Source organism: Eucyclogobius newberryi, unplaced genomic scaffold, assembly GCF_026437365.1.
Source record: "Eucyclogobius newberryi isolate DKJ021-1_F unplaced genomic scaffold, fEucNew1.0.hap1 SCAF_3, whole genome shotgun sequence".
Taxonomy (NCBI): Eukaryota; Metazoa; Chordata; class Actinopteri; order Gobiiformes; family Gobiidae; genus Eucyclogobius; species Eucyclogobius newberryi.
This window is the reverse complement of record NW_027315945.1, coordinates 30,049,329-30,066,020: the sequence shown is the minus strand read 5'-3', so window position 1 is coordinate 30,066,020 and position 16,692 is coordinate 30,049,329. Positions and strand designations below refer to the sequence as shown.

Here is a 16,692-nt window from a genome sequence, read left to right as displayed (position 1 = left end):
ATGTGGAGGAGGTGAAGTTGTGGAGGAGGTGAAGATGTGGAGGAGGTGAAGGAGGTGAAGATGTGGAGGAGGTGAAGGAGGTGAAGATGTGGAGGAGTTGAAGATGTGGAGGAGGTGAAGATGTGGAGGAGGTGAAGATGTGGAGGAGGTGAAGATGTGGAGGAGGTGAAGATGTGGAGGAGGTGAAGATGTGGAGGAGGTGAAGGAGGTGAAGATGTGGAGGAGATGAAGATGTGGAGGAGATGAAGATGTGGAGGAGGTGAAGATGTGGAGGAGGTGAAGGAGGTGAAGATGTGGAGGAGGTGAAGATGTGGAGGAGGTGAAGATGTGGAGGAGGTGAAGGAGGTGACGATGTGGAGGAGGTGAAGATGTGGAGGAGGTGAAGGAGGTGAAGATGTGGAGGAGGTGAAGATGTGGAGGAGGTGAAGATGTGGAGGAGGTGAAGGAGGTGAAGATGTGGAGGAGGTGAAGATTTGGAGGAGGTGAAGATGTGGAGGAGGTGAAGGAGATGAAGATGTGGAGGAGGTGAAGATGTGAAGGAGGTGAAAATGTGGAGGAGGTGAAGATGTGGAGGAGGTGAAGATGTGGAGGAGATGAAGATGTGGAGGAGGTGAAGCTGTGGAGGAGGTGAAGATGCGGAAGAGGTGAAGATGTGGAGGAGGTGAAGGAGGTGAAGATGTGGAGGAGGTGAAGATGTAGAGGAGGTGAAGATGTGGAGGAGGTGAAGGAGGTGAAGATTTGGAGGAGATGAAGATGTGGAGGAGGTGAAGATGTGGAGGAGATGAAGATGTGGAGGAGGTGAAGATGTGGAGGAGGTGAAGATGTGGAGGAGGTGAAGGAGGTGAAGATGTGGAGGAGGTGAAGATGTGGAGGAGGTGAAGGAGGTGAAGATGTGGAGGAGGTGAAGATGTGGAGAAGGTGAAGATGTGGAGGAGGTGAAGATGTGGAGGAGGTGAAGGAGGTGAAGATGTGGAGGAGGTGAAGATGTGGAGGAGGTGAAGGAGGTGAAGATGTGGAGATGAAGATGTGGAGGAGGTGAAGATGTGGAGGAGATGAAGATGTGGAGGAGGTGAAGATGTGGAGGAGGTGAAGATGTGGAGGAGGTGAAGATGTGGAGGAGGTGAAGGAGGTGATGATGTGGAGGAGGTGAAGATGTGGAGGAGGTGAAGATGTGGAGGAGGTGAAGGAGGTGAAGATGTGGAGGAGGTGAAGATGTGGAGAAGGTGAAGATGTGGAGGAGGTGAAGATGTGGAGGAGGTGAAGGAGGTGAAGATGTGGAGGAGGTGAAGATGTGGAGGAGGTGAAGGAGGTGAAGATGTGGAGGAGATGAAGATGTGGAGGAGGTGAAGATGTGGAGGAGATGAAGATGTGGAGGAGGTGAAGATGTGGAGGAGGTGAAGATGTGGAGGAGGTGAAGATGTGGAGGAGGTGAAGGAGGTGATGATGTGGAGGAGGTGAAGATGTGGAGGAGGTGAAGATGTGGAGGAGGTGAAGGAGGTGAAGATGTGGAGGAGGTGAAGATGTGGAGAAGGTGAAGATGTGGAGGAGGTGAAGATGTGGAGGAGGTGAAGGAGGTGAAGATGTGGAGGAGGTGAAGATGTGGAGGAGGTGAAGGAGGTGAAGATGTGGAGGAGATGAAGATGTGGAGGAGGTGAAGATGTGGAGGAGATGAAGATGTGGAGGAGGTGAAGATGTGGAGGAGGTGAAGATGTGGAGGAGGTGAAGATGTGGAGGAGGTGAAGGAGGTGATGATGTGGAGGAGGTGAAGATGTGGAGGAGGTGAAGATGTGGAGGAGGTGAAGGAGGTGAAGATGTGGAGGAGGTGAAGATGTGGAGGAGGTGAAGATGTGGAGGAGATGAAGATGTGGAGGAGGTGAAGATGTGGAGGAGGTGAAGGAGGCTAAGATGTGGAGGAGGTGAAGATGTGGAGGAGGTGAAGATGTGGAGGAGGTGAAGATGTGGAGGAGGTGAAGATGTGGAGGAGGTGAAGGAGGTGAAGATGTGGAGGAGGTGAAGGAGGTGAAGATGTGGAGGAGGTGAAGATGTGGAGGAGGTGAAGGAGGTGAAGATGTGGAGGAGGTGAAGATGTGGAGGAGGTGAAGATGTGGAGGAGGTGAAGGAGGTGAAGATGTGGAGGAGGTGAAGATGTGGAGGAGGTGAAGATGTGGAGGAGGTGAAGATGTGGAGGAGGTGAAGGAGGTGAAGATGTGGAGGAGGTTAAGATGTAGAGGAGGTGAAGGAGGTAAAGATGTGGAGGAGGTGAAGATGTGGAGGAGGTGAAGTAGGTGAAGATGTGGAGGAGGTGAAGATGTGGAGGAGGTGAAGATGTGGAGAAGGTGAAGATGTGGAGGAGGTGAAGATGTGGAGGAGATGAAGATGTGGAGGAGGTGAAGATGTGGAGGAGGTGAAGATGTGGAGGAGGTGAAGATGTGGAGGCGGTGAAGGAGGTGAAGATGTGGAGGAGGTGAAGATGTGGAGGAGGTGAATATGTGGAGAAGGTGAAGATGTGGAGGAGGTGAAGATGTGGAGGAGGTGAAGATGTGGAGGAGGTGAAGATGTGGAGGAGATGAAGATGTGGAGGAGGTGAAGATGTGGAGGAGATGAAGATGTGGAGGAGGTGAAGATGTGGAGGAGATGAAGATGTGGAGGAGGTGAAGATGTGGAGGAGGTGAAGATGTGGAGGAGGTGAAGATGTGGAGGAGGTGAAGGAGGTGAAGATGTGGAGGAGGTGAAGATGTGGAGGAGGTGAAGATGTGGAGGAGGTGAAGGAGGTGCAGATGTGGAGGAGGTGAAGACAGAGAGAAGAGGGAGCGCCTCACCCGTGGAGCAGCAGACGTACACCCGTAGCCTCAGGCAGCTGCGGCCGTGGTGATGAGTGGGCGTGGCTAAACACAAACAGATGTTGACTCATAATATTGGGTCAAATGTGAACTTTTCCGGTGAGAAGAATGTCCCACAGTAGGACTTTGAATGTGTTTTCATGGAGACAAGCAGGTGGCACCGTCAGACAGGTTACAGGTCAGGTCTGTGGAGAGACAAACCTAGTACGCTCCACCAGAAAAGTTACACAATACACTGACAACATTGTACTTTTCGTTTATGTATTCCTTCTAATGCTGTAATGAATCATTACAATTCAGACGGACTGTGCTATAATGATAGTAAGAAAGAGAATAATAATAATACTTATACACGTGGCAAATAGTTGATGAAAAAGTCTACTTGACATTTGTGTGTTATACAGTAAATAATGACAGCGATAAAACAAATTCAATGGATATTAAACATATACAGATATAACTTATAAACATACATGTGTTTAATAATCCTAAAATAATGTATATTTTAAAATAATTAAAGATAATATTGATGTTGAGTAATAGTATATATACAATTTAGTCTTTAATAGTGCAATTGAGACCTCGAAAGAGTGAGAGAACGCATTCATTCGCTTTATATAACAATATTAAGCATTATTTCTATTGTGAATTGGCCGTTGAACTGGCTCTTGAGAACCATTACCATTTGACGCTCGGAGGGGAGATTACTTTTGAACCAAGATTCATCAAATTAGCCTGAATGAAGCTAAATGCAACTCCAGGTGTGTTTTTGATGAGGGCACAAAGTCAGAACATGGTTAAACAAGAGGAAAAGCCCATTTATCATAATCCTGTACGTGTCCTGTAACTAAAATACACAACATTCATTAGTAAAACATGTACACAAACTGTCCTGTCGCTTCCAAATATAAGTAGAAGTAGACGGGTATCCGTGTACTCACAGATGTAGTAGTATTCCTGGCCCACGTTGAACTCGTAGCCCAGGGAGAAGGCGCTGTACCGCTGAAACTTCTCGGAGAACTTGATGGGGGCGTGCGGGGCGTGGGGCCGGTTGCACTCCCACCTCTTGAAGCCCAGCTGCGGGTCGCACGTGCGGTACCCGCGGTAACTGACCATGTAGAGGACGTACTGCTCGCTCGTGCCCACCATCCGCGTGCTGTCGTTGTAGTGGGGGCAGTAGATGTCCAGGTAGTCGTTGACATTCACCTGCATCGTGTAGCCTTCCCGCCGCAAACTGGACACACAGAAAGCGCGGGACGGTTGGTGGACGGAGGAAAGAGCGGTTTGGGTTCGTACGTTTCGCTGTCAAGGTTTAGTCCAGTTTTGGATGGGTTTAGTCTCATTTTCTCATTTTAATTTACAACAAACTCACCACAAACTTATAAGAAAGCAGTGTAGTTTGAGATTATCTACCGTATTTTCCGGAGTATAAGTCGCACCAGCCAAAAAATGCATAATAGAGAAGAAAAAAACATATATAAGTTGCACTGGAGTATGAAATGCAGTTGCAAGTGTGAAAATAACAAATAATATCACATATAAGTTGCTCTGGAGTATAAGTACAAGTATAAATATAAGTATAAGACGCACCCAGGCCAAAACTATGAAAAAAGGTGCGACTTATAGTCCTTAAAATACGGTACTACAAAGCAGTGTAGTTGGAGATGATCTAACATATATCGGTGTATCTCTATATCCTATTATATATAAAACCTGTTAATACTATTGCTAATCGTTTACAAAGTGAAATGCATGTTCTTCCTGTGGTTTTCATCAGTTAATATGAAATCAAATGTTAATGGATGCAATGTAACGACGGGGGAAATGTGATTTGTCGAGTAGCGCTTTGTGACAAACACATTATGGAAGCAAACAAAGCAGATGAACGATAATTAACTTTACAATTCACTGTGCGCCAGGAGGTCAATTATTGCCCTGCACGCGCGGTGAGAGGAAAACAATCATTTTCAAGTCTGACAATCTCACGTCCCAGGAAATACAGCAGGCAACATTTTTAGATACGTATCCAAGCAAATCAAGATGACGTGACTAATAATAACGTGAATGGAACGAAAATTATTTTATACAAGAAGGATTTGATCAAGTTATTAGTAGCGCACACAGATTATTCGGTTAATTGATCATCGTTAACTGGACTATACAGACTCTAAAGCGTGCCGTGTGCTGAGGGAAGAGGTTTTATGACTTATGCAGAGCAAGAATTACATGAAAACGATGCAGGAAACGTGTACATTTAGTGTTTTAGTCTGTATTCAATGAAGATGTCCTCAAACAGCATCACTTTATCTTGGTTAAATGTAATACAAATCTCATATTCAAGGGCTTTTCGCAATTCAAGCAACTAATTGATTCATCAAAACAACATTCACTTGATTAAAATATCTGATAATGTAAGTACACACATAGATCTGTAATTATTTTCAACAATAAACTGTTATAAAATCTAACATCTAACAACAACAATCTAACGAAGAGAAAAGATAAATTTATGACAGACTAATCTACTCTTCTCTAAACCTACAAACACACAAAACATCACCTCATCGCCTGCTCTGATTGGACAACGCTCAGAGAATATGCAGTTTGTCATTTAAAAAACGTAATTCAGCTTCAAACTGTTAAATTAATCAAGTTTTGGACAAAAATCGGATCTTAAATTAAACTTAAACCTTGTTGAAAGCTTTTTTCTTGCATAAATTGTGGCCGCAGTGCATGTAATCGAGTACATTTTAACCACGTAACTGTACTCTTGCTTGAGTATAAACATTCTGTACTCTTTCCACCATTGTTCAAAACCCAGAGAGTAGAAATGCGTGGGAATAGCTTTGAAACAGTTGAACGCCGCATTAACCTGGACTGGCGCATGTCCTCGTCCACTGTCGTCCTGAGCCACTTTGACAAACCACCGCGCGTCCTCCATCTTATTTACGGCGCTGAGCAGATGCGTTTGGAGCGCTCTCTCTGTGTTGTGTTTGCTCCTCTGCTGCACCCGGGGCATCCAGCTTTAGCTCCCACACCCGAGGGCCGCCGTCTCTTCTCTGGCACCGTCCCTTAACCCCAGCGCTCGTACATCAACCTGAGCGCAGCTAGTCAGGCGTCAACATGCCACCGGACGCTTTTACCCTCTCCCCAGAAAACCCATACATCAACTTCAATCCCAAAAAAGAGCAAATAAGAAGAGAAGATAAGCCTCGAGTTCATGTCAGGGACTCTGTAATGTGTGTGTGTGTGTGTGTGTGTGTGTGTAACAGCAGATTCCTTGCTGTCTCTTTGCTCATAGACATGTGTGACATAGACGTTGTAGTCATAAATCATGCACAAACCATCGGACACTGAGCAATAAATCGGCTTCAAGATGCCAAAATGTCCCTGTTTGATTTTGAGATATTGTGTCAATCCATCAGAAATGTGTTAAAACATGTCTTTAAACGGATTAGTTGAGTCGTGTAATCCCTCATTCGTGAAAAAAATCAGTTGTATTGTTTGAACATTTTGATTTTCATCCAAGAGTCATTCTCAATCTGTGAATCGACTCAGTAAACTCAGCTTTTATATCCTCCTCTGTTACAGGTACAGAGTACTTCCTGGAGGATGGGCTGAAACAGTGAAGCGTGCTCCAGCACTCACCAGGCTGACTCATCCTGGTGAGTATGCCCCGTCTGGGGCTCATCCGAGGAGAAGGAGAGAGACTTTTCTATAGCTAAAAACTGCAGGAATCAATCAAAAAAACACTTTGGGCACATTTATGAGGTACCAATAGCACTGTAAGAAGGTTAAAAGCTCTGAAAAGTCGATTTTGAATGTTATGGGACCTTTAATTACACTGAGGGTGTTGAACTGGTGCAGTCATTGGTATACAGTGTGTACACAAATAGACCTAATACACAGCCTTGTGGCACTCCGGTGGTAAGTGGAGCTGTGGTTGCCATGTTGACTCTGACTGCCTGTTGTCTATTGCAGAGGAAGGCGTGTGTATAAAGTGAATGAGCCAGGATGGAATAAGGAGCTGCTTTAGTTTTGGTATAAGTCTGTGTCGTTGTATTGTGTGTGTGAGGTGCCCGGAGAGTCCAGATGTAGGACATGCCCCCTGTAGGCCACAGCGCCCTCAGTCCTTCTCCTGGCCTTATAGGCAAACTGTGTGCTGTTCCCTCACCACTGGTAGAATTGTCCTGAGGAGTAAATGTTCCAGGGACTTCATGATCCAAGATGTCAGGGCTGTTGGTCTGAAGTCGTTGAGCTCTTACTAAACCTCAACTGATACATTTAACGTTTTAGCACATTTCTGTAAGATTACCATTGTCATCACCCTTAATTTCAACACTTTTGTGCTTCTATTTACAGGGCATTTGAACAGAAATCTATACGTTTAAGAATTTATTTGAAATTGTGTCTGAGAGAGATTAATACATATATTGTATTCTCTCTGGTCCTGCCCACTTCTGTTTTTTGTGTATGTTTTATTTTTGATGTTCTGAAAAAAAAAGATTAAATATAGAAATGTATATGTTTTAAAGTTGCCCATGTGCAATAGGAATCAGTGCAAAAATAAATCAGTGCAATAGAAACCAGTGCAATGCAGATTCAGTGCAAAATGGGGCCATGTGCAATACGGATTAATTGTGTTCAAATGGTGGTCACCATCTGGGTTATTTATGGTTAAATATTTGTACTGACACAATCCTTTTTGCCTGCTTCTGTCCAGCTGTGCATGGTCTGTGTGAATACTGTGTGTATGTGTTTATCTCTCTGTCAACCTGTGCCAGTGGATCAGCCTCAAGCTATAATCTGGCATATTTACATTCATTTACATGTTCATTAATATGCACCGTTTGCCCCTTTCCTTAAATAAATAAACACATTATCATTCAGTTTAATGGAAACATTTTGTTTCATTTTCTCTCCCATTTCTCCGCTGACACAAGCAATAACGCTACACCGCCGCATGAGGGCGCCAGTGTGCCACCAACACGCCCCAAACACTCACACATTCACACACATTCATATACAGTCACACACATTCACACACATTCACACACATTCACACACATTCACACACATTCACACACATTCACACACACTCACACATTCACACACATTCACACACAGTCACACACATTCACACACATTCACACACATTCACACACAGTCACACACATTCATACACATTCATACACAGTCACACACATTCACACACATTCACACACATTCACACACATTCACACACAGTCACACACATTCATACACAGTCACACACATTCACACACATTCACACACATTCACACACAGTCACACACAGTCACACACATTCACACACATTCACACACAGTCACACACATTCATACACATTCATACACAGTCACACACATTCACACACATTCACACACATTCACACACAGTCACACACATTCATACACATTCATATACAGTCACACACATTCACACACATTCACACACATTCATACACAGTCACACACATTCACACACATTCACACACACTCACACATTCACACACATTCACACACAGTCACACACATTCACACACATTCACACACATTCACACACAGTCACACACATTCATACACATTCATACACAGTCACACACATTCACACACATTCACACACATTCACACACAGTCACACACATTCACACACATTCATACACAGTCACACACATTCACACACATTCACACACATTCACACACATTCACACACATTCACACACATTCACACACATTCACACAGTCACACACAGTCACACACATTCACACACATTCACACACATTCTCACACACATTCACACATTCACACACATTCACACACATTCACACACAGTCACACACATTCACACACATTCACACACATTCACACAGTCACACACAGTCACACACATTCACACACATTCACACACATTCTCACACACATTCACACATTCACACACATTCTCACACACATTCACACATTCACACACATTCACACACATTCACACAGTCACACACAGTCACACACATTCACACACATTCACACACATTCACACACATTCACACAGTCACACACAGTCACACACATTCACACACATTCACACACATTCTCACACACATTCACACATTCACACACATTCACACACATTCACACACAGTCACACACAGTCACACACAGTCACACACATTCACACACAGTCACACACATTCACACACAGTCACACACAGTCACACACACACCACACACTGCCTCTCGCTGCCTTTGAGTTCTAGGTCATGTCTCCGGGGAGATTATTATTCAATTATTAAATGAAGATCGAAACACTTCTTGCCATGTCTCCGGCTCTGTGTCTCTCCATCGCGCTGCTCCCTCCAATCCTTCCCTAGTCTGATCCTATCTTTCATAATCTGACAAACATAAACGGGAAGATTAATACGTCTTCTTTGCCAGCACTTTTATTACATCACATACTCTGCGTCTGCACGCGAGAGTCGCCGGCATTAGAGCTATAAAAAAGTGTACCATGCTTCCAGGGGGACTATTTTGAGTGTGAAGCCGAGGCAAAAATCTACTACAAGGGAAGTGTAGACGCAAACCGAGTCAAAAGGAGCCGCAGTTTGATGCTCGCAAAGGAAACATGAGGAGATAGAGGGTGGAAAAGAAAATGAAAAACTAGAGGGAGGGCAGCTCGGAGCATCCACAATAATCAAAAAAGCAAAAATCGCATCTCGGAGATAAAACGAGCGCGAGCGAGAACACGGGAATCTAGGTGTGACTTGAAAGCAAATCAAATTAATCTGCCAGCCTTATTATCTTTGAGGGTGAAGCCAGATACACAAACACACACACACAAACACACACACACAAAGACACACACACAAACAAACACACACTATAATTCTAGCGCGAAGCGATACGTATTGCATTAAAGACACTAGAGAATGACAGTATTAGATGTTGATAGAACTAGAAATTACACTAAATAACAAAAGCATGAATGAAGATATGCAGCGTTTGAGTATCGTGTACATTGTTTATGATAAAAACAATGTCAAGTCTAATTCTTCAAGCTAATTTATCCATCTAATCCAGTCACAATTGTCCAACACTTAAATCTCAGACATTAGTTTTATTGCATCATGAACAAGACAGGGTAATAAAAGAAATATAAAAAATAATGTGCAACACTAGATATGACGTATTCTGCTTCATATATCCTACTTATTACAAATAATTATGTAGTTATTTGAAATGCATCGATCCATAGCCTAATTTGTACAAAGTAACAACATTTAAAAGGGATTAGCAGGATTTTAACTTGTGCTTGGCTGAAACAACACAGAATATTTTGACCTTCCTGTCGCTAGAAACGGCACGACAACGAGTAACGTTCACGTGACGCATGAAAAGATAAACACACATTCTTTTCCAAGCGCCACTGTTTCTGAGATAACGTCACTCCTTCCAAATATTATGGCTAAGCATGGAGGAGCTAAACAGCTGATTGTGCACGTGGGTGCAGTGGACATGCGGCGGGAACAGACTGAAGTTTTGAAAAAAGACTTCTTGAAGTTATTCGACGTGCTTGATAAAATGGAAATCAAAACATTCATAAGTGGACCTCTTCCAAACATCGACAGGAGGATAAACAAGTTTAGCCGGCTTCTTCAGCTGAACACATGGCTGTCCAAAGAGTGTTCCCCGAGAGGACTACACTACATTGAGAACTTCTATCTATTCTGGAAACGAGAGGACTAAAGATTCATCATTCTCCTTCTCATCTCCACTCTCACCCATGGGCCTTCCCAGCCATTTTGAAAGTCTGATCAAATCAGGCATTAAGATGGCTCCACTCACGCCCAATATAGCAAGGGCTATGTCAATATGTATCAACTCTTCCCTGCACAAGCCGACTACACCAACAAAAGCCCCACCACCCATCCCCCCTCGCCTCTCACCTGGTCCCAAACTCTCCTTGGCTACCAAAGCCCCACCACCCATCCAACCTCGCCTTTCACCTGGTATCTCCCATAGCTGGGATGCACTGGGTCTCAGCGTTGCCGGGACTTATTGTCACATTAAAAATCAAACCAACCCGGGGCCCTATGTAAAAAGAGCCCCCCCTAGTGCTATTTCTGTAGTCACATCATCACAGAGATGGAAAAACAAAATGCGAGTCAGGCCCAATCTGAGAAATGTGATTCATATTCCCTGTGAAAAGATAAAGCCCAGTCTCACTGAAACTAGTCTGAAACTTGCTGTGCTAAATGTCAGATCCTTATGTAACAAATCTCTCTTAATTAATAATTTTATTTCTTCTTATAATCTTGATTTTATGTTTTTAACTGAAACATGGCTTGACAAAAACACAGGAAATGTAGTTCTGATAGAATCTGCTCCACCCAACTTTAAGTTTGAATCTGAAACACGAGAAAACAAAAAAGGGGGTGGAGTCTGTGCTGTCTTTAGAGATGAAATAATTACCCGCAGGTTGTCTTTTGGGGTGTTTTCATCATTTGAGTATGTATCCTTTAAAATGGAGCTAAAACGGTCTCCATCCATTCTCTTCATTGTTTTATACAAGCCTCCCCAGCACTGCCAAAGTTTTATTGATGATTTTACTGAGATGCTTTCAGTCATATGCACAGACTTTGATGGTTTGGTCATTACAGGTGTTTTCAATGTGCATGTTGATAATATTTGTGACAGAAACGCTAAAGAGCTTGATGCTGTCCTTGAAACCTTCAGTCTTACTCAGCATGTGAGAGGCCCCACCCACAGCAAAGGACACACTCTAGATCTCATAATTACAAAGGGGGTAAATATTTCAAATGTTAATGTGATCGATGTTGCTCTGTCTGATCATTTCTGTGTCTTCTTTGACCTGTCTGTTTCTCCCAAACCTCTGGTTGGTCCTGCAGTTGTTCAGAGGAGACACATAAGTGATGGCACAGGTGCACTGTTTATGGAAATGATAAACTTTGAAAATGTCTCATGTTCTAATGTAAATGATTTGTTGAACTCTGTTACATCTAGTGTTTTGAATGTTCTGGACACCATCGCCCCTATGAAGGCTAAAATGGTTAAAAATAAGCAGAAGGCGCCGTGGAGAAATGATGATTCGGTCAGGGCACAGAAAAGGGAGTGCCGCAGGGCCGAACGGAAATGGCGCAAGTCAAAGCTCCAGGTTCAAAAAGAGATTTACAAAGAAAAGCTGAACATGTACAACCTAATCTTATGTAGAACTAGGGAAAGATATTTTTCTGAAATAATTGGAAGCTGCAGTAACAACTCGCGTGTCCTGTTTGCCACAGTAAACAGATTAACAAACCCTCCAGCTCAGCTGCCGTTAGAACTCATTTCCACATCCAAGTTTAATGAGTTTGCATTATTCTTTAATGACAAAGTTCAGGGCATTAAAAATGCTATAAATCCCACAATGCAAAAAATTACCCTAAAACCACCAAGACACTTAGAGCTAACTCACTTTGCACCAGTAACTGACAAAACTGTCCATGAGATCATCACCAGTCTGAGTTCATCTACATGTTGCCTTGATGTGTTACCCACCAGATTTCTAAAGTCTGTGCTGAACAGTTTGTTAGCACCATTCACTCACATAGTTAACATGTCGCTTCAATCTGGAACATTCCCAATGTCTTTGAAAACTGCGGTCATAAAGCCTCTCCTAAAGAAGAGCAGTCTTGATGCCGCAGTACTGAGTCATTACCGGCCCATCTCTAATCTGCCATTTTGGGGCAAAGTCCTTGAAAAGGTTGTTTACCAACAGCTCACAGATTTCCTCTTAATAAACAACTCATTTGATGTTTTTCAGTCAGGTTTTAGACCTCATCACAGCACTGAGACTGCTCTTGTCAAGGTGACAAATGACATCCGCTTGAACACTGACACGGGCAAAGCCTCAGTCTTAATTCTGTTAGATCTGAGTGCTGCTTTTGACACTGTCGATCATGGGATCCTCTTACAGAGACTAGAGGACTGGGTGGGCATCACTGGCACTGCCCTAAACTGGTTAAGGTCCTATCTGGAAGACAGGAAGTACCTTGTTGAAATTGGTAGCTGTGTCTCAGACCACATGACCCTGACCTGTGGAGTACCCCAAGGGTCAGTCCTGGGTCCCCTTCTGTTCAACCTCTACATGCTGCCGTTAGGTCAGTTGATACGCAGTGAAAATGTGTCCTATCACAATTATGCAGACGACACTCAGATCTATGTTTCACTATCGGCAGGTGACTATGGACCAGTAGATTCACTCTGTCACTGCATCCAACAGATCAGTTTGTGGATGCAAAACAACTTTCTCCAGCTGAACTTAGACAAGACTGAAATAATCGTTTTTGGCCCACAGAAACAAAGAGAAAGTGTTAGCGGTCACCTCCAGAGTCTCGCTCTAAAACCTACAAACCAAATTAGAAATCTGGGGGTAATAATGGACTCAGACTTGAACTTTAATAGCCACGTCAAATCAATAACATCAGCAGCTTTTTACCATCTAAAAAACATTGCCAAAATCAAAAATATAGTGTCAAAACCAGATTTAGAGAGACTTATCCATGCGTTTGTCTCCAGTAGATTAGACTACTGTAACGGCCTGCTCACTGGCCTCTCCAAACGAGTTGTAAAACAGCTGCAGTACATCCAGAACGCTGCTGCTCGGGTCCTGACTAGAACCAGGAAGTATGATCACATTAGTCCTGTTCTCAGGTCTCTGCACTGGCTCCCTGTGGCTCAGAGAATAGACTTTAAAGCAGCTCTGCTTGTGTACAAGTCTCTCCATGGCCTAGCACCAAAGTACATCTTGGATATGTTAGTGCCATATGAACCATCTCGGACTCTGAGGACCTCAGGGACCGGCCTCTTGCTGGTGCCCAGAGTCAGGACAAAACATGGGGAATCTGCGTTTCAGTTTTATGCAGCTAAAACCTGGAACAGTCTTCCTGAAGATGTGAGACAGGCTTCTACTCTGACAATGTTCAAATCTAAGCTAAAAACAGTTTTGTTTAGCTGCGCATATGACTGAAAGGATTTTTTCTTTGCACTCTTCTCTTTTGTTTGTGATTTTATTAGTTTAGAAAATCAGTTGGATTGATAATTTTTAATTTAGTTAATTTTATTGTATTTCTGTTTCTGTAATTTCTTTGTGATTTGAATGCATTTTTCCTGCTGTGTGAAGCACTTTGAATTGCCTTGTGTATGAAATGTGCTCTACAAATAAACTTGCCTTGCCTTGCCTTGCCTGTTCTCGTCGAGTAAGTAAACGTGCGGAAAACAATGGGGTTTGAAGTGGTACAGCCGGAAGCCATTAAAAGTCTTGATCTACTGACTTCTGCAGGAGACAATAAACAGAACAGCATGAAAGACTGAACAGCGCGAGAGTCTTCACGGGTGGAAAAAGTATTCTGTCAAAACATGGTCGGCTCTGTAGTAGAAGTACTAAAAACCCTTGAAAAGAATGCATCGCAAATGTGCTTCTTTTCTTCGTATTACTTGATTTAAAAAGTGTAGCAAAACCACTGCAAACTTACTGTGTTCAAGAGTTTAAAAAATATTATTTACAATATGTAGCCATTCATTTTAGTTTCAGTCTGGTCTTGAAAACATTAAATAGCTATTACCTATTAGTATATTGCTGTTATGGTTTTGCCTTTAGTTTACTTTCGTTAATAGTTATGAGTTAAAAGTCTAATTTAGTTTAGTTTGCCATGTGTAGAAAACCAGATTCGAAAACGCAGAAAGCACAGTAAAACATAAAAAAATAGTAACGTTAAATTGAGCATTGGTTATTTAGTGTTATTTCAGCACTTTGGGAACTGTCCGTTCATAAAATGTGCAAACACATGTCAAATTATTGGTGAAAGTTATATATGTTTCATAACAGCAAATTCAATCTCAAAACTGCGGCCTTGTCCTGCATACACAATTCCACATCAGATCCCGACGGACGCAGAGAAACAAGAAGATTTATGGGTCGAGACGTGGGATGGTCAGGGTTAAGAGCTGCACAGTCCGGCCACGAGGGACCAGAGCAGAGCGCAGTGCAAAAGAGAACATCTGCAGTGTCCAAAAGACTTCAAGAAAATAATTTAACCCATAAACATCTGCAGTGTCCAAAAGGCTTCAAGAACATCATTTAACCCATTAACATCTGCAGTGTCCAAAAGGTTTCAAGAACATAATTTAACCCATAAAAATCTGCAGTGTCCAAAATGCTTCAAGAACATCATTTAACCCATAAACATCTGCAGTGTCCAAAAGGCTTCAAGAACATCATTTAAAACCCATTAACATCTGCAGTGTCCAAAAGGTTTCAAGAACATAATTTAACCCATAAAAATCTGCAGTGTCCAAAATGCTTCAAGAACATCATTTAACCCATAAACATCTGCAGAGTCCAAAATGGTTCAAGAACATCATGTATGTACATCTATCTTTTTCCTACTTTGATTAATTACCGGTACATATTCGTGGACTAAGAAAATAAATAAATAAATTATAAAACGTGATCTATAAGTAAGTTAAATGTTTTTAATTCTATGGACAGATAAAGTGGATTAAAACAAGCCTGTAAGAAATATTTTCACTAATCTATCTTATACATCAGGGTTCAGAATAAGCGGTATCACATCGCAAAATGCGACGCAATTTCTCTCAAATGCAATGCGTTCGTCAGAAAAAAGTGTTTTTGTATTGCAACTTTTGCGATACAAAAATGTGTGTTCAATTGTACAACCAAAGCGCCTAAAAGTACTGATCACTCGTCAATCGATCGTCAATAACGGCCTGACACATGTAGGACGCTGTGTTGACATGACGAGTCCCGCTGCTGCTCAGATCGAGTCTGAAAGTGGGAGGAGCCACGTGCGGTAAAGTTAGCATCACAGATTCAGACTTCCTAGGTCAATAGCTCCTAAACACAAAAGTCTTTGCAGATCATACACAGCCAAAATATTCATATTTACACTGCTAAGTGACACAACCTCGTTTTTAACAATCAGATGTGTATTTTGGGCGCAGCAAATTACACTGATCCGAATGTGCAGAGCTGAGACGAGTACTTAGGGACCGTCATCAAATGTGCAGCCGGAGCGGTGACGAGAGTACTTAGGGACCGTCATCAAATGTGCAGCCGGAGCAGAGACGAGAGTACTTAGGGACCGTCATCAAATGTGCAGCCGGAGCAGAGACGAGAGTACTTAGGGACCGTCATCAAATAGCAAAACGAAAAATGGAATGGAACGTCAAATAGAGCTGTACAATTTGAATAACACATAAAATACACCATGATGGACGCCACAGCAACCTTTATTTTTCCATCAGAAGCTTAACACATATATTTTTTGTGAGTGTAATGACAATTAATACGTAAATGAGACTCAAATGCAAATAGTCATCTGATTGATGATGATATGGAAGAAAGTTGTAAATGAGGCCATATGACTTTGTGTTGATTGATTTGTTCAACAACTAATTTTATTTGCAAGTTTTCTGTTTTATTTAAAGAAAAAATGTTTAAAACGTGTTTAAAAGTTAATTTGTTAAGAGCTTTTTTTTAAATAGAATGTATACAAATACATTTTAAATAAATAATCGTGTTATATCAATGGAAAATATTGATTGTTAGTCACATTCGTGTTTTGCTATGCAATTATGAAATTGCTATACACATTTCGAAAAATTCACGGATTGTAGCACCGCTATACAAGTGAAAATCCTTAATCTGAACCCTGTACACATATAATATTTACATAATTAAGTAATGTGTATTCATTATAGGGCAACATTTTTTAAGTATACTATATTTAAAATGATTTATGTTTTTGTCTTCATCATT

At 42.3% G+C, this 16,692-nt stretch overlaps 2 protein-coding genes across 2 annotated transcripts in view; both read right to left on the bottom strand.

The window, feature by feature from the left end:
• The window catches only part of efna1b (ephrin-A1b), a 351,908-nt gene that overhangs the window by 94,960 nt on the left and 240,256 nt on the right, over positions 1–16,692 (bottom strand). The gene's annotated exons all lie outside the window — the stretch shown is intronic.
• The window catches only part of LOC140374565 (ephrin-A3-like), a 114,390-nt gene that overhangs the window by 10,768 nt on the left and 86,930 nt on the right, over positions 1–16,692 (bottom strand). Inside the window, exons 2-3 of the mRNA XM_072461501.1 lie at positions 3,782–4,074; positions 2,820–2,885 (exon numbers count right to left, since the gene is read on the bottom strand). Of these exons, the coding sequence (XP_072317602.1) occupies positions 2,820–2,885; positions 3,782–4,074 (359 nt within the window). The remainder of the gene's footprint in view (positions 1–2,819; positions 2,886–3,781; positions 4,075–16,692) is intronic.